The sequence below is a fragment of the Diaporthe amygdali genome (assembly GCF_026229845.1).
Source record: "Diaporthe amygdali strain CAA958 chromosome Unknown NODE_9_length_1275696_cov_64_842800, whole genome shotgun sequence".
NCBI lineage: Eukaryota > Fungi > Ascomycota > Sordariomycetes > Diaporthales > Diaporthaceae > Diaporthe > Diaporthe amygdali.
In genome coordinates, this window is record NW_026517029.1 from 900,648 (window position 1) to 920,786 (window position 20,139).

Sequence of the window (20,139 nt, forward strand, 5' to 3'; positions counted from 1 at the left end):
AGGAGTCATACAGGAACTAAGAAGGATTCCTTGACTTTCCTATTCGGGAACACGAGGTCGCGGTGTCGGTCATTCTGACAGATACGAAAAAGCTCTTAGCCGGAACTTAGAGAAATTAAAAAGGGGCCCATGTGTTTGTGGCTTAACCTATTTCAAGCCGGCTGTCAGCGCTAATACATGCATTGCATGCCCGTCCATGCAGCGACAATTTCAACGCCACGCCGAAGAATTTGACATCATGATGTGGCAAGGGAGGCTTTCCGTATTTGCTTTGCTTGTTTGGAAACGTATGATTCATTGGATTTGTGGTATCTGTGGTAACAATCCCTCCCGAGCATTTCTTCAACCCGATGTAATCAACCTGTAACGTTCTAGTCAAGCCATTATCGTAACAAACATCCCAAGTGGTATAACGGCGCTTGGCCAAATTAGAGGGCGACAGCAGCGCCAAGAACACCGGCCAGAACAGCACCCATAATTCCGACCTCGCGCATCGGGGCACCCGCCGTCGCTGCTGATGAGGATGCAGAGCCGGTAGCTGAGCTGGTGGAGCCAGACGATGCAGACTTGGTGGCCGTGCCGGTAGAGGAGCCAGACGCTCCGGATGCGGAGCCTGTCGCAGAAGAACCGCCCGTAGCTGAAGCCGAGGAGCCGGAGCCGGTGGCGGTGGCCTCGGCACTGAGGCTGGAGGTGCAGACCTGGACCTCGGAGGCGGCGTCCGCGTACTGCGGGCACGCTGACAGGGCGCTGAGCAGCTCGGAGCTGCTGGCCGAATACCATGAGAGGACGGCATCGGTGTAGCTGCTGTACTGGCTGGTGAGGGAGGATGGGACATCGGTGATCGAGCACGGGTCCGTGTCGGTCTGCGACTCCTCCCAGTTCAACAGGTCATCGTCGGGGATGGGTAGAGCGGTGGCGATGGACAAGAGCTCTGCTTGGCATTCTTCATCAGAGGCGCCGCCCGAGGTAGCGGAAGGAGATGTAGAGGAGTCGGTCTGACGAGCGACCAGGAGGTCACGCCTGATTGGGACGTGCGCCGGGAAGATGTTGGCAGAGACGGAGGCGGCCAGGGCCGCGATGACTAGTTGGGAGTGCATGTTGGTTGTTGGGATCGTGGTGGAAAGATAGAGTAGTGATGAGTAGTGGTGATGAATAGCCTGAGGATGTCAAGAGGGCGAGGGGACATTTAATATCTGTCCAAGGCGGCTCCATTCCAGGCCTGGGCTCATGTTTAGATCCATGATCCTGCTCAAAATAATCCAGTGAGGCAGTGATTGATAGGATCGAAATCCTAGAATCGACTACAATAAGACTTCTTGTGTTCTAGCGGCAAAGGTGCATGGACGCCCCGGTTCATTTCGTCCTGGCCAAATCGAGACTCGCGTCAGCGTATGATTGGCGAGGCAGCTGAACGGGAAAAAAGGGGCCCTAACGACGCAGGATTCGAGGACGCCACAGAAGAGGGAAAAGAGCGGCCAGAGGCAAGAGAAAATCGGGCCTCAATGCTGCCAACGAGGGGTCAAGCTGGGCCAGCTTGAGCGTCCTTTTGGATCGTCTGTCTGACTTGCCCTGTTGGATCGTACGTGGGCGGGTGATAGACAGCAGATGAGGCTCATCCTCCTCTCTCAGCCTTACTATAGACAGACGTCTCTTGCATTCTTTGGCCGTGTTGGCCGCTTGGCTGTCTTGGCTGTCTTGGCTGTGGAGACTGGGAGCATCCTTTGCTGGAGCCTGGTGAAGACCAACCGGCTTCGGGCTGTGCAGCCTGGTCGCGCAGTCGCGTTGGCGTCCTAAGTAAACGTAATATTTTCATTCATGCAAGAGGCACATGGGTGGACCCGTTAGAATCCTTCCGGGCCCGGCAAATGCAAACTTAGCAGGCCTCAAATGCTGGTCTCGCTGGCGGAAGGCCAAGCTATCCAAAGGAAGCTAGCTTGGCGCAGTCAGAAAATGTGCGGATTCCGGCAGCACGGCCCAGACTGGTGTTGCATTCTGCCCTCGTCGCCGTATACTCGACCTTGACTACTGTCGTGCCAGAACAGTGGCCGATATATACCGGAGGACAATGATACTCCCCCAATCAGGAGTAGTTCGGCAGGGCCAAAATGAATCTTTTTCTTCCAAGCATATAGTGTGAGCTTGTCCAGCCGAGGAAAAATTAGAGTTTAGACAATGCACCCACCGCAGAAATTCTCGCCATCATCTAGCATAGTACAACATTTGCACTCCTTTTCCACCCGGCAATCTATCCCATATGAGCAATAGCAGCTCTGCAAAACAGCTGGGAGGAGCAAAATGAACCACTTCCGGAGCCAGAACAACTCTCTATTGGGAGGTACAAATGGCAAAATAAATGGCTGACCTCACCCGGTCTCGAACCGGGGACCTTGACGGACCGTTATAATGAGGTTACAACAGTTTGGAATTCATCTATGTGAACGTCACGTGATAACCACTACACCATGAGGCCTTTTTTTGGGCTCATAACCATTCTTGTCCTGCTACAGAGCCCCGACCCTCATATATGCAAACCTTCGAGAACCCCGCCCCCTAAGTAAGGCAAGCCCGCCAGGCGCCCATCAGGGTGCCTAAAAAAGGTCCAGCTATTATATTTAAAGTTATAGCCTATTTATAAAAATAACCTTAATATTAAGGTTCCCTAATATATTAGCAATAAAGGCATTTACTTATATCCTATAGCTACAACTACTATCTATTTACCTTGTATTAGGCTGTAAAGTTTATAAGGTTATCTAATATATTGATAGATAATATACCCAACCCCTGTTTTAAATAACTCTCAAATAACCTTAATCTCGAGGTTATATGCTTAAACTAATAATACATCCAATCTTATCCCATAAATACAATCCATTTACTTCTAAGCTATAAATAGCCTCAGAATTTCAAGGCCACTAGGTATACATCCAAATATACCTTATTAACATTATCTATCTACTATTACTGCTAAGTGGTCTATACAGTCACGCCTCTTTAGTGGCCTTACTACTAACATACTGGCCCACAAGGAACTATTAACAGATCAGGTTACACTTATAGCCCAACGCACATAAGAGAATTGCCCTACCTGTATATATATCTGGATAAGCCAGTTAGTGTTTAGCTAAGAAAGCAGTATCTTATAGCCCTGAAAGTAATAAAAGGTATCGGCGTCAGCCCCGTAGGCGTCTGGCTTGCCTGAAAGCTCCTGTAAGGGACGCTATTGTTAGTAGGATAGCGTTAGGCAAAACTAAAATAGGGAACACATAATCCGCTGCACTTACTACCTCCTTATTATCCAAGGGCATATCAGCCGCATTCTCTGCGCTAGGGGCAGCTTATACAGAGCCATTGCGCCGGGGATTGCTGTATTGGATTTTAATTTAGGCTTCGGCCTCCTTAAGAAACATAAACACCTTATCCTACAGGGTGCCATCCTTCTTATCTGCCTTCTTAATAGCACCTAGGAGGCGTAGGAAAAGTACTTTATATAGCTAAACTCCCAGCTTACTTCCCATTTCGCTTTCTAGGTAAATGTCTATTATACAAAGGCTATTATAGATAATTACATACCTTAAAAAAGTATGCTGTGGGTCGATACCAATATCCAGTACCTCTTAGGTTTTCTCTGCAATACGCATATCCTGGTACGGTGCCCAGCCTAAAAAGGTGTGGAAGTTGTTGTGGATATCGCCATCGTTCATCTCCTGGTCGGCTTATGCCATTATAATGTTGCTTAGGCCTTTATATCTTCCTGCAACTTAGTGGGGGTTAGTTTTATAACTTACAAAGAGCCAAGTATGATAGGCCTTACCTGGGAGACCGTTGTAAATGCGAAGAACTTATTATAGTCTAGGTAAAAAGTGATAACGCTAACTATATATAGCCTAATATAAGAAAGGCGAAAAGCAGCTGTAAACGCAGTATAGGAGGAATAGCAACCCTACTTAAAAAAGTAACCCCTAGGCTACAGCTTCCAGGCCGCTTCTTTATCCCCAAACCTGTAGATATATAAGCAGCATAAATCTACAATTGTATGCACAGAAGGACTTTCTTATTATGGGAAAAGCACCTATTAATATACCTCCTAACTATATTACACTCTCTTTCAGCCCAAAATAGCTATATCGAAATCCTTTTCAATATAGCCTTAAATTAATTATAAACCTTTTTATCCTATATTTTAACAATTCAACATAAAAATATAGAAAAAGCTTAAGTGGATTTAAAGTTGGAAACTAGTTTCCTAAAAAGGGTCCCTTTCCTTAAGCTACAATGGAACCCCCCTCAAAATACCAGGGATCGCTTTCTCTTTTCGGGATAATAGCTGGCTAAGGACTAGTCCCGCTATTTTCTTTACAGAGGTCCTATCATTCTGTTATCTTAAAAATCTTAAAAGTATATATCTTTTCACAAAACAGGGTGGACTTCTAAAGCTAAAATCCGAATTCAAAGAAAGTACGGTAAGCTCAAGTCTATATTTCAACCTTAACTTAAAGGGTGGTAAGATTAAACCTCGTCTCAGATTAAAGGCAGCGAACTCCAATATAGTTTTCAATTCAAGGGTAGTAAACTTAGGCTTGAATTAAGAGGAGGGCAGAAAAGTTGTATCTAAGCCTAAAAACGATCAAGTAGAGCTTATACCTGAACCTAAACAAAGGTTCCGATGGTAGGTACTTTAACGTACATTGGAGATATCAATCAAAATAAGTCTTACCTAATAATCGCCCAAGTCTAATCAACCCCGCAACCATTCCAGTCAAAATAGATGTTAAACAATCAAAAAGGAGGGACCTCCCGGAGAAGGAATTACTGTTGAATGTATTTGTAGGAGGGGGCGCTACTTAGGTATATTGAGTTTACAGTGGTACTTTCTGTAGACGATATCCTGCACCGAGTCGGGTTGCAGCCAAACTTTACAAAACCAACCACAAAGCTATCATTTATCCTGCTAATCCAAGGGTTTCAAAGATAGCCGGCAATAAGAATGTTATTTAACTCCCAAATTCTTGTCCAACTAACGACTAAACATCAAAAACCTCCACCATTAGCTCCTAAACCTCCCACAGGTATCGGACCCCCAATCGTGTGGAAGTTGCCAGTTCGCCTGTCCTAGGCTACTTACCTTCCCCCATGTCCAGTTCCAGAGTCTTGCCCCCCGTGAGAATGTAATACAGCACGAGAAGCAATTTCCGCGCATTGATAAGGGCCCGGTGGTGAGTAGACTTTAGAGGAGAGTTTGGGAAGAACAGATAAAAAAGCGTCTGTAAATCCGCCGGGCCGCGATAGCCTGCCATCCGCAGAAGGTCGTTGCCGCGAAGGTATATGTCTGGCACGCTGCGATCCCCAAACGTATGCCTTAGCGCACGCCAGTCCCAACCGTTTGTAGACCACTCAATCATAAGGCTATCCTTAAGCTCAAGAGCAATTATTTCCTTCTTAGCAGCTCCTAATAGCATGCCTTTAGTTTTTTGCATAGTGTCTGAAACACTGTAAATCCTGCATGCGTACGCCATAAGTTGTTCTGGAATTCCCTTGCATAGCTCCGAGATCGTCTTATCTCCGTGTTGAAGTGTTGTATTCAGCTTGACCACCCCCTTGGCGTCCGCGACGGCTAGCTCAAAGATTAAAGGGTTTCTTGGCTGGTCTTCTGCGACATTTATGAGGACTGTCTCCGTATCGACAACATAGACGGCCTTCCCTGCCTTGGGGCCATCCTCTATCATGCGTAAAACGTGACCCCATATCGGATGCTTATCCCAGGAAGTGCGGATAGCACCAAGCCCAGACGCCCACTGCGCTGCATCAGCTGGTGACACGATCTCCCACAGGCTCGCGCGTTTCCGTGGGCTGCTGCGGCTTCCAGAGGGGTTGTTAAGGCGCCGCTGTGCTGCCTTTAGCCTTGCTTCCTGCCTTGCCTGGGCGTGCTCCTGGCAGTCAGTGCTGTCTACAAGGAAATTCCGGCAGTTGCGCGCAACACACATACGGCTGCCATCAGCATTATACTTGCAACGTTTCTGCCACTGAAATAAGCGCTTCTGTCTTGCTTCGCAACGGAAGCATGAAGGAGGCCATGCCACAGCAAGCCTGCCCCTTTTAGGCCTGAAAATATACTCGAGTTTGACAGAGTCGAGGTCCAGCGTTGCTTCGTACGGGCAAGGGACGTAGCCGTGCGTAAACGAGAAGCCAGGGCATAAGGAACTGCGGAACGAATTGATTGATATGTTTGCGCGCTCCAGCACGGACTGGTTCCTCTTCCCTATCTCGCGCGCCAGCGCCTGGCGGACCAGCTCGTGCTTCACGGCCAGGGCCTGCCGCTGTGTCAGTGTCCGTCCATAAGGCAGCTCAGCTCACCACGAGGCCTCCTTCCACCACATACCTGATCGTCCGCCACGTCTCTCAATTGCGCGTTCACCTCGGCAGCGAGGCGTCCAAAGTATTCCTGCTCGCAGGCGTCAGCGTAACTCGGATGGGGATCGGGAGGGGCGCGCACCTCATGCCCTTCAGCGACGCAAGGCACGTCATCTTCCGGAACGTCGTCATCATCACCGTCATCGTAATCATAATCGTAATCGCCGTCGCCGTCGCCACCCTCACCAACATCAAAGGACCTGTGGTCGTCTGCGGTATCATCACCAGGGCCTGTAGCTTCACGCCGAAGGCGATAATGAACGAGCACGTTCAGGGACTCGAGATCCTCAAGATACTGTGCGGCTGACCCGGGAGTGGGATTCGTATAGGTTGAAAATGGGATGCCCCAGCTAGCGTCGCGCACAGCATCGGAGATAATCCTATTCGGATCACCTGCGATCTGGCCGCCCCCGTAACCAAGAGGATTATTAGGTAAGGCATCCTCGTGACACTAAACAATATATGGCTTAGTTGTGTCTGGGTAAGTGGTCTTGCCGAGCCAGATGGGGTCGTAGTGGGCACCACAGACGTGCATAGCGGCAGCAATGTGCCTGGCGAACGTGTGCCCGCATCCTTGACAAGTGCTCTCCCACCCCGTTTCGTTCTGCAGATCGAGCTTTCGCTTGCCATCGCATTGTCTCCCTGCAGCTGTAAGATGGTAGTCCAACGTCTCGTAATTGAAGCCCGGAGTTTTGCAAAGGGGGCAGTAAAGTGTGCTGTCCGTGTCTGGCTCCCAGCCGGCGTGTACAGCCTCTCCTCGGCAGTGGGATGGGTGCCTTAGCTTTTTGTTCCTCCCTGACGCCCTTGACCGATATGGCATGCCGCACGAGTCGCATGAGGAGATGATGCCCTCGGGAAGGGTGGATGGGCAATCGTGTTTCAAGGATAACAGCTGACAACAGCTCCCGCAGCAACGCAGGCCCTCGTACGTGTAAAAGACGTTGTTGATCTCGCAGACCTCAGGGAGGATGTGCACTTCTTCATACGTTTTGTTATGCTTCAGTTTACAATCGAAGTTCTGCAGTGTTAAGTCAGCATTTGGGTACACTCCAGCGAGAACACAGAGGCGCTCCCGGGTGCCCTCGTCTGTGCCCACCTGTGTAATGACCTCCTTGGCCGCTGGTACCCCAGAGGGCGGCATAGCGCTTTAATGGCGAGCATACTGGCTTCTGATTATTGCTTTTCTGTGTAAATTATTTCCGTCAGGCTAACCTGCCTGGTTTATTCTGCGAAGTGGCACTACTGTGGTAAGCTCTACAATCCATAACCCCTTGGGCTGGAGGGTTAATCTGGACGGTAGAGGAGGAAGAATAAGCAGGGGCAGGGTGTAAGCAAAGTCTTACTAGAAAACAACCGTATCATATGCAAAGCAGCATCTTGCACCAACCGACATTGTCGTTTGTACAATAATTATTGCCAGGCGAACAGTGGTCTAAATAGCCTGTTTGGCCGAGGCTTTCGCAGCAGAGAGGGAATGTGCCTAAGGCAGGCAAGAGTCTAATTCAGATGAACGTCTGTCGCACGGTGTCGGCCTAAACCAGGCAGAATTCTACAAAATGTGCCAAAGGGCAGGGAGCCCAGACCTCAAGATAGTGTCCATATGAGATGTGTTGGCTGCAGATGGGCTTGGCTATGATTGACAACGGTCCAATCTCTTGCTCGTGGACGTACCGCAGTCCCACTCGCTGTCCCTCACAAGCGAAGTGATGGCCCGTTTTGTCGACCTCCAATTCCGAGCACACACTGTTCAACCCCTCAATTTTTTCGAACTTTTGAAAATGAAATACGTCTGAAGAATGAATACTGAATAAAAAAAATTGATTCGTCAAAAAATCATCAAATAAAGTCTACATATCGAGTAAATATCTAATGAAAGCGTGAACGGAAGTGAAATTACAGCAAAGGGGGCGGCATCACTTCGCTTATAGAGTAAAGCGGGCTTAGCGGGCGGCCCTATATAGTCGGCAAAGGCAATAGCAGTCTAACTACAAAATAAAACCTGCATACGTTCATATAGCTACTCCGCGTACAAGTCTCCCTAGGTTCCAACAATAACACTGCTGGTAACCGCGATAGCATTCCACGCGCCCACCGCCAACGCCTCTACACGGCTTACCACCTAAAGAAAGAACAGTATAATAGCACGGGATGCGCCATCCCGCTGCCAACTGGCTGGTCCTGTGCCAGCTGATGGCGTCTCTAGGATAGACACTTTCCCCACCCATTCCCCACCTGTTCTGACAGCCTGTCCAGCGGGTCGCCACTTTAGCTGATATGGTGTAAGCGTTCAGCGCACAGCTGATGGCAGTCGTCCTCCTCTAACGTCCCCAACCTGAGCCTGGACTCACATCCAGTCGGCCCTTGCGTGGTGTTCAGGGTGTGCTGACGGCCGAGCAGCCCATGCTGAATAGGAAGACCCGAGGGGTTTCGCGGACCAGGGATACCGTTTTGCTGTAACCCCGAGGTGCCTGTCGACTCAATCAATCACGGCCCTGGTCGTGCGATTGCTGATTGGGGAGATGCCAGAGTCACTTTGGTCGGCGAGACGCGTGATCAAGCACCACTGGCCACTACAAATGCAGCCCTCGGGAGCAAGCCGACCTGGCCGCTAGTCTTTTGGCCACGGTTAGGCCGGCGACCCTGTTCCGCCCTGAGGGCTGCTCAGTGCTTTGGTCGCCAATTGGTGACGGGCAAGCTGGTCCGGCACCGCGCGCTCTGAGGGAGGTCGAGGCGGAAGGCTTGACCTGATGAGGCGGGGTTGCTAGCCGCGCCAGGGGCGTCGTCGTCGACAGGCGAGCCCACTTCCTCCTCTGGCCGAGCCCACAGGTATCGCGGTACAGGCACGGCTTCACCGACTTCTCCGCCAAAAAATGTTGCGCAGAGGTTCACCATAAGAGAACGCCAATCCCTCCGTGCCTTGTATTCGTCCTCGGGGGCCGGCTTACGCATAAAGATCTCGTGGAAGCCACCCTGGGTGTCCTTCAGGGTCACGATGTTCCTGCGCGCGACCGGGTCTGGTATGGAATTGTCGACGTCCTGATGCCAGTGGGCCTGATCGGTCATCTTGAATCGGTACTCTCCGCTGCGGCTTAGGCTCTTGATCCGATTGACGGAGCCGAACATGTTGCGGCGCCAGCGAACGAGGTTGGAGCGCGTGGCGTGGTAGGGTTTGGCGAGGGGGAGGAATGTCAGATTGTGCTTGCGTCCTTCCTTGTCGAATACAAAGGCCTTGCCAGACGCTATCACATTGTCGGCCCATGTGGTCTGACCGATGTGGTAATTACCAGCGTATGGCTCCTGTAGGTAGGCATCCCGCCGGCAGGGCCGATATTTAGGACTGTCGCTGTCTTCATTGCACAGATCACACTATCAATCGTACAAATGATTAGAATCGTGCGCTGCTGCTGCATCTATAAGCTGGCTGAGATTGCTTTACCTTGAAGAGGACGTTGTTGTCCTCTCGGGGTGCAGGCAGCCCTGCCTTCGCGTTGAAGCCAAGGGCTCTCAGCCTGTGGCCCCTCGGACCATGTCGGACCATTTTGAAGGGCTGGTGATATGAGAAGTGGTATGGCACCGGCTGATGCAGACCAAAGATCTTATAATGGAAGTGCACGCACACGCAGTCTCAAAGGCCCGGCTTGATCGAAGTTGCAACTCGAGTCAAGCCGGAGGGCTGAACGAGTTCGAGGCAACTGCTTTATACGGCAGGCCAGGCTGCTGCCTGTCGAGCTGCACCAGGGTGAACTCGAGCTTGGACTCGAGCTCGAGGCCGAGCCTGGGTGGGATCCTGAACCCGAGCGACGGCGCTGTGTCCTGTCCCATTCGGTGTGTGCTTTAAGCACGCACGTACGAGTTGGTTACCAACCATTCTGCGTCTGCCCGTCAGTTCGTCCCAGGCCCTGCCTCGCCCTGCAATCAGTTCTTGGGATAAAGGTCAGAACGCCTGCTTAACTATCGAGAGAAGAAGGGTTCTCATTTGAGGAAATTCCCAACCTAGAGGACAGTAAGAGAGAGGGATCGGGTCCATTAGGTAGCTACGTCGATAAGCCTCGCAGCGCTTGTTTATTATTAAGTCTGAAGAACGATGGGGAATATCTAATCAATATTGCAAGCTTTTAGAGAGGGTAGACTCTATAGATGCGACTGTCCCTTTGCCTGATACGGAGGTTTAGCAATGCCGTAACTGTGCAGGGATACTGTAATCTCGGAGTTAAATACCCCAATAGTAAGGTTGCTCACCTCTCTCTTTAAAAATATGCTACAGGCTGTTTGCCAATTTTTACAATAATCTAAGCTGTTACAGAGCCACTCTAGTCCCCAAATCAAGGCCAATATACCGTAAGCCGCCAACCTCCCTAAGAAGGGAACAAGAGGAGAAATGATAAAAGTAGCACAAAATAACCAAAAAACCCAGCCATGCCTAACATGCTGTATAAAGCGACACCAGAGGCAGTGTACCAATCTATGCCCACAAGCCAGCCCAACATCCAAGTCAATGTCAACCTGCCGTAGGCTCCCACACTCCAGGGAAGCAAACCAGAGAAGACTTAATGAAAAGACCAAAATATGACCGAGAGTCCCACCCATGCTGAGCGTATCACCGCAAACCTTAGCAGGCACATATCCATCAGGTTTAGGGGACTTGTCCTATGTGTACCCTGGCTGGTTGTATCTCAGCGCCCCAGCGACAAGCATAGTAGCCCCTCAGTTGGAGCCAGACAGGGGACCCCGAAGCCTCTCCCTCTCCTCCTCTGTCTGCTTGATGAACAGGTTCGCCGCGACTGCCGGGTGCGGCCTGCCGGCATACTCGTTCGGGTCAAACGGTGGTCCACCGTTGTTCTGCCAGCGGAGGCCGAGTGGGTATTTAGCAGAGTATCTTGTGGCGCGGCTCTGGACGAAGGCCCTGAAAGGCCGGTCCCGCGGGCCGGTGAGCTGCCTCTGGATATCAAGAGCGCTCTTACGGGCAGGCATCCCAGATACAACTAGCATCGACCTGCTCGGGTTCGGATTGTCCAAGAATAGCCGGGCCTGGTAGGTGTTCAGAAAGGCATTGAAGAATGTCACCAGGGAGCCCTGCTACTCGCCAGAGGATCCTGGTCCAGCGTCCTTACCGTCGCTGTTAGGCATATCGGCCTCAGCAACAAAATCATCGTCACTGCAATCGTCGCGCCGTCAGCGTTTTGCAGCTGGAAGTGGCTCATCATCGCTCTCGTCTTGTTGTGGAAGCGGCCTCTGCCTTTTTGCTTCTTGTCTCGTTTTTTTCGGCGCCTGAGATGGTGCCGGGTTGTTCCCACGGTGGCAGCCTTTGCCTCTAAGGGCGGCCCGCGATATGGATTTCTAGCAGCGCAATGGTCAGCCGACGGTGCACCTAGGGCTAGCTGTGCGGGAATGTTTCGTGTGACTTACTGACACCGTGAAAGCGACGAGCAAGTCGATAGGCAGGCTGACGTCGGGGCCCGCAATGGCGATGTTCCAGGGCAAGAGCCTAGCGGCCCTGCCTGACTTCTTGTTGCTGAGCTTGATGTGGTCGTAGTCAAGCTGCCGAACGATGTTCCAGTGCTTCCCGTTGATGACCCAGTCCGTCTGGAACGCCTTCCTGAGCCGGAACTCTTCTCCCTCGTAGAGCGCGTCTCCTGCCCTGATACCAAACTCCGCAAGCGCGCGATTTGTATAGTGGGCATTAATCCATTTCAAATCCATGGTAGCCGAACCAAGCTTCTTCTTCACCGCATCAGGCTGAAGGAGCTCCGAGAAGCAGTCGATGATGTTAAACTGCGGCTCGTCGGGGAGCTTGGGCGCGCGATAACGAACAGGGGGGCCTTTGTAGTCGAAAGTGACGTTGTTTTCATCGAGGATCATGCTGGCAACCTCCACAATAGTCTCGCTGATCTTGCTTACCGGCTTCCACCGCTCCCCGAAGTATGCCTCCGCCCACTGGTCCAAGGACGCTTGAGTCTTCCATCTCTGGCGCTGGAACAGCCCTGAGAGGTCCTTCAGCCAGTCGGGCTCGCCCTCGGGCTGGGTGGCTCCCATAAAGTGGATTGCCAGCCTGGCCCTCGCAAGCGCTATGTTCTTTCCCTCGCAGGGCAGCTCATAATGGGCGCACGCATCGATGATTTTGGGGTTCGTGGCGCCAAAAGACGCCAGCATCTGGTGGTTTTGCACGTAGGGCTGTGCAGGGTCCAGGATCAGCTTGGGCCGTGCCATGGTGGGCGAGATGGGTTCAACGACGAGACAAATTTTGGTGCTGCTGATGCGGTAGTGAGGTGATGCAGTCGTGTCGCGACGCAAGTCGTGCCGTGATGCTGCTACCGAGATAGGCACTCGTTTGATTCTGTTGGGAAGCCGCGTGGTTCTAGGCCTCCAGAAGCGCGCCCTAGAAAAAGAGATGCCCTGGTGGGGGAGGAGGGGGGGGGGACAAATACTCGCTGCCTAAGCGTAAAAGCTGGTCGCCTCGACTCGACTCGACCCGAGTCGATGGTGCGTTCCATCGTCTCGATACTGGAGTGCCAGGCGGGAGCACGCCTGGCTTGTTGGAAATTGTGGTGAGGTCGAACTTGGATCGTGCCGCCGTCGATGGCTGCTGTAGCCTGGACTATTGTGTTTCACCGCTGCCGTATCAGCCTGTCAATGCACCTTCGTCTCGACCCAGGCCGCCGCGGGGATTCTGTGCTGCCGCGAGGAGAGTAGGCATGTCGAGACTAATCCCTAGTGGACAGCTGAGGCTTGCTCCCTTCAATGCCTGGTATCCAACGAGCATGCCCCGCGTAGCTGTTAGCGATAGCTTCCGCGGTGGAGACATGAGCAAACCACTCTTCCTTCTAGGAAGCACGCGCTCGTCGATAACAGCGTGGTGTGCTGACGCCCACAGGTTATAATCTGCGTTCGGAGACCTCCAGGCGGTGCCTGTCACTGGAGCTCGGTGAGGGGCGTCGTAGCATCGCCAGAGAACGAGGCTCGAGCCCCTCCTGTCTCTGCGTCCCACGTCCTGGGAGGGAGAACAGACTCGCTCAAGACCCATCGCCTTGTCCCTTGCGCTTCGTCTGACCACCTCCTCCCACGACTGCTGCGGAGATCGTCGCTCACCAGCAAGCAGAGGCTCGCGATCGCCTGGAGTCGAGAACGCCGTGTACGCCTCCACCTGCGAGCGCCAGAACCACTAAGCACCCGTTTGGTCATGACACAAAGCTCATATTCATTTGGGGCTTGTGCTGCATTCCTCGGCAATCTTCGTCCTGGTTGGTTCGGTACCTGCCTGCGCAGCCGTCAAGGCCTCTGACTGTGGGTAAGGTCCTGGGGTGCCGTGTGGTTTGGCCCGCAGAATCGGCGAAAGTATCGCGAGATAGCAGGGATGCGGGGGCCTTGAAGGGCGGATACTTCAAAATCATCGCCTCGGTCGACCAGGCTTCTGTGTGGTCGCTGGTGCTGGACGGTTGTGATGGGTGCTTTGGAAGAGCCCATTGAGTGATTGATTGATTGATTGATCGATTGGGTCGGCGGCGATAACATGGGACGGCGCCAGGAAGGGCTCGATGCCGGCCTGTCGCCACGGTTGCGAATGTCAATTTGGGCCGACGGAATCATACGCGCTTGCCCATCTCGTCGGGGCGGAGGACACGGAGATCGGATTTCGAGATCAACATGGAAGTGTGGGGCTTAATCGGGTGTTTTGACCCAGGCGACTGCGCTTGTACGAGAGTTGTCCTGCGGCTTGTGGGCGGTGAGGATCGGACTGCTGGCACAAACTTTGGGCTGTAGGGGTCTCAGGGCACCAGTGATCCTTTTGATTCAACGAACCCAATTGCAACCGCTGCAACGACCATTCGGAATCGGGCCAGTCCAAGTCATTATATCGCTTTTACATTCGCTTGACAAGACGCATTCATTTCCGTCAGTCTCGGGCAGAGGTGCATCCCCTATGCCCAAGACAAGAGCCAACCACGACCGGATCGCGGTAAGAATGTACAAAGAGCAGCACGGCCTATAAGTCCAAGAACTGGCTGGTGGATTAGCGGCGACTCACTACTCCAAGCGCAGCCCGAACCGGCCGCACGGCTGAACAAGCTTTACGGAACGGGCCGCGGCTTATCCAACCTGTTCACGACAGGTTACATCGCCTGCTCCGCTTATAACCCTGTTAATCTGGATAGAAAACACCTGGGCGTGAAGCCGCGCGGATACCAGTACAAGGGCAGCAAATTTTGTTGCCAGGTTGAGGAATGCAGATGCACATTAGGCCCCTGAGCTAGTTGGTCTCTCTTATTTAACTTGCTTCCTATGCAGACTCCTGGTTTCGAATTAAAGGAATGAAGATGACAGGAGAAGGCGGCTTTCTCCTAATATGCAGTTTGTGTGCAGCACACCAAGTCCACGTGAACATAGCTGCGAGCATAGACGTGATGCTAAGGCGACCCTACCACGATGTAACCCGGATGATAGCAGCGTTGCTGACTGCTGTCCGGCAACGTTAAATCTCGGTAAGAGAGTGCGAAGGCGGGCGGTACCACCTTGATCGCTTACGAGCAGTCGCGAGGAGCCAGCGCAAGATCAAAGCAACCCAGGTTGCACTGTGAGAACACGGCTCCCCGTCCCAAACAGGGCCCCCCGATACACTGAAGAGCACACGTGTAATCCTGGTGGGAGCCGGCCTTAACCGTACTGCCACCGAGGGGGTGACAAGTGTGGAAATAGCGACGGCAACGTCTTTAGGGGCTTCAGAAACACACCGAGACGGCCTCAGAATACTGTAGCGGCTGCGAGTGGGCATGGCAGTGGCAGAAGGGGGCAGTCTCCCAGGACCCCGGCCAAGGGGCAGCTACGAGTTGGAGCAGGCCCGGCTGCTCCCGTGTTGTTTTCCTCTCTGGTTCATCCCTATGTTGATCTTGCCCGATTGCGTAAAAGTGAAAAACAAGATGCATCGATATGCAATAACGATTCCAAAAGCAACTTCCCCTTTCGTTCATCTTCTAACTCCTCCCCGTTTCCAAGCTCTTCTCCAAAATCAGCCCAAGCGTTGCCGTGCCCGAATGTCGAACCGCACGCGCTGTGCTTGCGATAGCAACCCCAAGGAGCGGGCAAGCTATAGACGACTCCCTTATACCGTCTTGTCCCCCAACTCACTCCCATATCCCCGCCCATGATTCAACTCATCTCAACCCAGATCCGCATCCATTCCTCCTGTTGCCCAAACAACAGCGGGCCCAACGAGTTGAAAGGCGGTGAAGAGGTTGTGGGGGGAGGGGGCTGTAAGGGATAGTAAAAGGATAAAGGTATGTACCCATGAGGGTGAAAAGCTTAAGGAGGGGTCAGTACTGATCATCCTCGTTGTCTGCAATAGATGCGACACTATTTCCATTGACAAACAGGAGGATCTCGCCCACAGCAAAGTACTGTCGACCTACTGATGTGAGCTTATTGGTAAAGGCCTCGAGCTGGCTGACGTGTATGCTTTGGGGGCCGGAGCGGCGCTTGCTGGGCGGGCCCTCGCCGAGTTCAGGCGACCCCTCGCGGCCATCATCCCTGCCACGCTTGGGCGGGGTGGGGAGAGGCTGGTCTGCGCCGCCAGGGCCTCCGCTTGCGTCCCCCTGCAGGGCCTTCTCTTGCTCAGCCTTCCGCCGCAAATAGTCCTCCCAGCCGTGCCAGGGCAGTGTCCGCTTGGGAGGCACCTCCAGCTTGCTGCGGATCGCGCGCTCTTCATCCTTGTCTGCCAGCAATTGTATCAATTTCTGATTGTACTTGTCGTTCAACACCCGCTTGTCGTTCTTCTCCCGCTCCTTCATCTGCTTGTTGCCAGAACGCACGTAGTCGTCGCGAGCGATGTGGACCTGGACGGCTTAGCTTGTGCAGGTGAGACGATTTTTGGGGGGTTCTTTTTTTGTGGTCGCTGGAGAGGGACGGGGGAGGCTTACGAGCATCGCGACGGCCACCAGGTCCGCAAAGGTGGTTCCCTTGACCATGTTGCCGGGCAGCTTGCCAAGACCGTACTTGTCGACCACGTTCTGCTTCGTCATGTACTTTAGGTCGCCTGCGTTGAAAGTCCTCATCATGTCGTCGTACAGGTGATGGCCGATGCCGATGCCGAGGTGCTGAAGGGCGTGATGAACCATGGCCGACTCGTCGTGCGGGTCCAAATCGGGATGTTTGGGCTTCCATCCCGTCTTCTTGGCCTCCTCAGCCATGACCTGCGCATCGAGCTTGAAAATGGTTCCCAGCTTCTCGAAGACGCCTTTAGGCAGCCACCACTGCGGGTCATCGTGTCGGATGCAGTCCAGCGCCTCCTTAAGGTCTTCGGCGCTGTTGGGAATATTCGCGCTCATAATGGCGGGTAGTTGGTATTTGCCTTAATGCTACACAAACGGATGCTAATCAAGGAGACAAGGAATTGCAAGGCAGCCCACGCGCGGGCCCTGGTATTAAGGATTCCCGGCTAGCCCTCTGGCCTTCGCAAAGAGCTGCTTTATTAGGGGCGGATAAAGGCCCGAGGACATGCAGCGCATGTCTCGTTAGTATCATCGTCAGCCCTAATTGATTTTCTAGACCTTTTTGCTTGTGTATGGCATAGAAGACAGTAGTCTTAGCCGTAGCATTTTCAAAGGCCAATTAGTGCGCCAGAGCCCTGCATGTTCCAGACATCAGGTAGTAGGGAGAGGTCCGCATCAAAGAACCCCCTGGGCCGCATAATGAAATCTGGGGAGGATCGCAAGGTTTTTGGCTGCTATTGGGGGGGGGGGGAGCGCAAAAAAATTCGGCGACCGCGATGGTTCTTTTCCCCGGGGATGCCAGCACGTGGGCCTGACGAGGGGTGCGCGCGTGTCTAATAGGTGAGAGGTCGGGCAGCTGCGAATAAAAGTGTGCCCCCCAGGGGAAAACTTGTCAACGGGCAGTGGAAGCAGACGGAGTGGTGTCATCGATGTCGGGGAGAGCGGGCTTATTGTCGAGTTTTTTAGATTCCCCACCAGGGCGCAAAGGTGCGATGTAATGCCTAGTATTGTCTGAAAAGGGGCCGCTTCGAATCTATATATGGAATGCCGCATCTTCTACAGGTGCATCAAGCAGTAGTTTCTTGCAATAAACATCGTTCCTTTAGAAATATTCAAGCACTTAGTCAGTGTCATTTTTGAGGAGATGGCCACGGAGAACCTAAGTCACGCACAACAAGTGGCCACAGAGAAGAAACGGTCCCGTGATCCAAGAATGGACTCGAAGGGCAATCGACCCGCGCTTAGTTCCCCTGGTATTCCTGAGGCACACCTCAGCCCGCCCAGCTCCAACCCATTCCTCTAACTTCAAAATCATCGCCGCCTTTAAACCTCGTTCGGCCGCGTCAACTAAACATCTCAGCCAGGCACTTTAGCCCAGCGCTTCAAGCACCAGACAGGCAAGGCACAGAGGTCGGAACCAAGAGGAGAAGCATCTGGGAGGGGAAAGGAGGAATTATTTTTCGGCCAGCCCTCGTCCCAAAGCAGCAGGACATCCTCCCACCCCCCACCCCCAACTTCCCATCAATCAAATTTGTTAGGGGGACCCTTCCCAAGAACAATCATGTAGGAATTCTAATTTGTCCTTGACCTCAGGCCTTTATTAGTTCTGTGGCTATGTTGTAGTCTTGAATGATCTTCTGAGTTGCTACGACTTTGTGCAAGCCTTATATCTAAAGAATGTCTAAGTGGCCGTTCACTCGGATAGGCCGGAAGAGCAGGCTGTGAGCCCGTCGGGACAGCCTCGCCGTGTACCCATTGGAGCCATCGTTATGAGCGCCACAGGGGATTCTCTACATGTGGCAGCTGAAGAGGCCGAAAGAGAAAGCGATCGACAAGTAGATCGTCCTCAAGAGAAGAACCTGGTGTGGCGGTAGTCATGTTTAACGCAAGAGTTCCCGTCTCGAAAAGCAGGTCGAAGCAGCCGCAACTCTACCGGGATAAACATAACAATTATCAATTGCAAAACAGAGGTGTATCATTCTTTATTTTTAAGAGCATAACGGCAGTCATACCAAATTCCCCTAAAGGTAAGCCGCAAAGGCACTGCCGCGGATAGGCTCCCCGCCTAACCCCGACGTCTCATCCTACACATATTGCTCGTGACACATAAGGACTCTTTCTATCATCTTATCCACCCCTCACCCCTTAGGCTTCATGTGTAGCCTATCTGGCTTCCTCAGAGCCGCCGTCATGCCACCCATTGCGTGCACAAGGGGCCCTACAAAACGGCCACTCTAAGGGCAACAGGCTTCGTCCTCTATAAATCATAGCTACTTCATCCAACCAAGCATAGCCACAGTAAAGCCTAAATAAATTCCTTATAAAGTGAACCAGACTTCAGATCATGAAATTAGCCACGGAACAGAACTGGATTCAGATCAAGCAATGGACTGGACGGGAAAAATTCTTCCTCCTAAGGAAATTCCCTTCTAATTATTTAGAACTATCCTCCTAATTTGGGACGTTAGCTGGCTGAAAAAGAATCCTTCCTTTCCCCTTCTTAGAGCCCTGCCTTTGTAATGCTGATTCTCTAGAAGCTAGTTGCTTAGGCTTAGGTCTAGATTTTAGTCTCAGAACTCGGTCTTAAAAAAAGGTGGTAAAGTTAAATAGGAAGAAGGGACTAATTATAGGTAGAGTAAACAAGTAAGTACTTAGATTTACACCCAAATTATCAACAAGAACAAGTACCAATCAAAAACCCTTCAAATCTATTTTTCAACTCCACAACCATGTTTACTAAAAAAGCCGTTTGAACATTTCTAGAGATAATAATATCTATTAGGAGAAACTACCGCCAGTCAGACTCGCAGAAGAAGTGGTTAATCAGGTATGTAAGGGCCACAGTGACCATTCCTGCAGATACCCCCATGCGCTACGTGGACGTTCTCTTCGTAGGCTGGACCCCAACCCAGCGCCTTTTAAGATAATTAGCAGTACCAATCCCCAGGAGTGTCTTATCAGAGGAACAACCAAGTATCCACAAGAAATGATGAAAGATATTTTAAACATCAATCTATTGGGTTATATAACGTCCGCGCTTCTTGCACAGTGCGGCATAGAGAAGACGGCCACGGTGGGCTTCAGTGGAAAAGTGAGTGTGAATTAGAATTTCTTTCAGGCACTATTATCGCTTTTGGAAGAAACAGCATGCAGAGTAACCAGGGGCCTCTCTGCTCCTTGAACCAGCATGGGATCCGAATCATAATTTCTCGGGTACTATTTCTCAGCCGTCTAGTAGAATGAAAGTGGAGCATATATTTCTTCAGGCTTCCAAATAAAGAAGGTTTCCTTACTGTTCGTAGGTACTACGTAAACGGTAAGGTTTAGTCTAAATAGAAATAGCTCTAAGAGGCTAAACCTACCTTTATTAGGAAGTCAATCAATGTACAACAGGCACTCGATTCTATGAACCCGACCACCTCTACTGCCAAGCCCTACTTGGCATCTGTAACGGCGCTGTGGGCAGGCTGAGTGGCTGCAGGTGGGCCACAGCGCACAGACCACCTGCAGCCCCAAGGCCCTCTGCTACCAAGGCATAACTGCGATCGGAGGCATCCTTCCCTCCTACTCTTTTTTCTTAGCAAGACAAGGTCTTATTTAGGACGCTACAATAATGAGCAAGACTTGAGAGCTTCGCATCTTTTATGTCCCTCTCGTGACAGCATCCCCAAACTAGTGCAAGAAGACCTCCTATGATGCTACTGCCCCGCTATCAGCCTTCGCCATGCAAACGTTACTACGAAAGATC

At 51.9% G+C, this 20,139-nt stretch overlaps 5 protein-coding genes across 5 annotated transcripts; all 5 read right to left on the reverse strand.

The window, feature by feature from the left end:
- Positions 1–428: 428 nt before the first annotated feature.
- On the reverse strand, positions 429–1,097 carry J7T55_013092 (uncharacterized protein; the record flags this gene model as incomplete). Its single annotated transcript, XM_053141746.1, has 1 exon — positions 429–1,097. The coding sequence occupies one exon, from the start codon at positions 1,095–1,097 to the stop codon at positions 429–431; it is 669 nt and encodes a 222-aa protein (XP_052995437.1).
- Positions 1,098–5,117: 4,020 nt separating this feature from the next.
- J7T55_013093 (uncharacterized protein) lies at positions 5,118–7,552 on the reverse strand (the record flags this gene model as incomplete). The annotated part of the gene is made up of 3 exons (XM_053141747.1): positions 5,118–6,311; positions 6,380–6,862; positions 6,941–7,552. 3 exons carry the CDS (start codon positions 7,550–7,552, stop codon positions 5,118–5,120), a joined length of 2,289 nt encoding a protein of 762 aa, XP_052995438.1.
- Positions 7,553–9,072: 1,520 nt separating this feature from the next.
- J7T55_013094 (uncharacterized protein) lies at positions 9,073–9,949 on the reverse strand (the record flags this gene model as incomplete). Its single annotated transcript, XM_053141748.1, has 2 exons — positions 9,073–9,777; positions 9,848–9,949. 2 exons carry the CDS (start codon positions 9,947–9,949, stop codon positions 9,073–9,075), a joined length of 807 nt encoding a protein of 268 aa, XP_052995439.1.
- Positions 9,950–11,115: 1,166 nt separating this feature from the next.
- On the reverse strand, positions 11,116–13,872 carry J7T55_013095 (uncharacterized protein; the record flags this gene model as incomplete). Its single annotated transcript, XM_053141749.1, has 5 exons — positions 11,116–11,439; positions 11,523–11,748; positions 11,822–12,719; positions 13,048–13,570; positions 13,789–13,872. 5 exons carry the CDS (start codon positions 13,870–13,872, stop codon positions 11,116–11,118), a joined length of 2,055 nt encoding a protein of 684 aa, XP_052995440.1.
- Positions 13,873–15,716: 1,844 nt separating this feature from the next.
- J7T55_013096 (uncharacterized protein) lies at positions 15,717–16,727 on the reverse strand (the record flags this gene model as incomplete). Its single annotated transcript, XM_053141750.1, has 2 exons — positions 15,717–16,235; positions 16,320–16,727. The coding sequence occupies 2 exons, from the start codon at positions 16,725–16,727 to the stop codon at positions 15,717–15,719; spliced, it is 927 nt and encodes a 308-aa protein (XP_052995441.1).
- Positions 16,728–20,139: the final 3,412 nt, after the last annotated feature.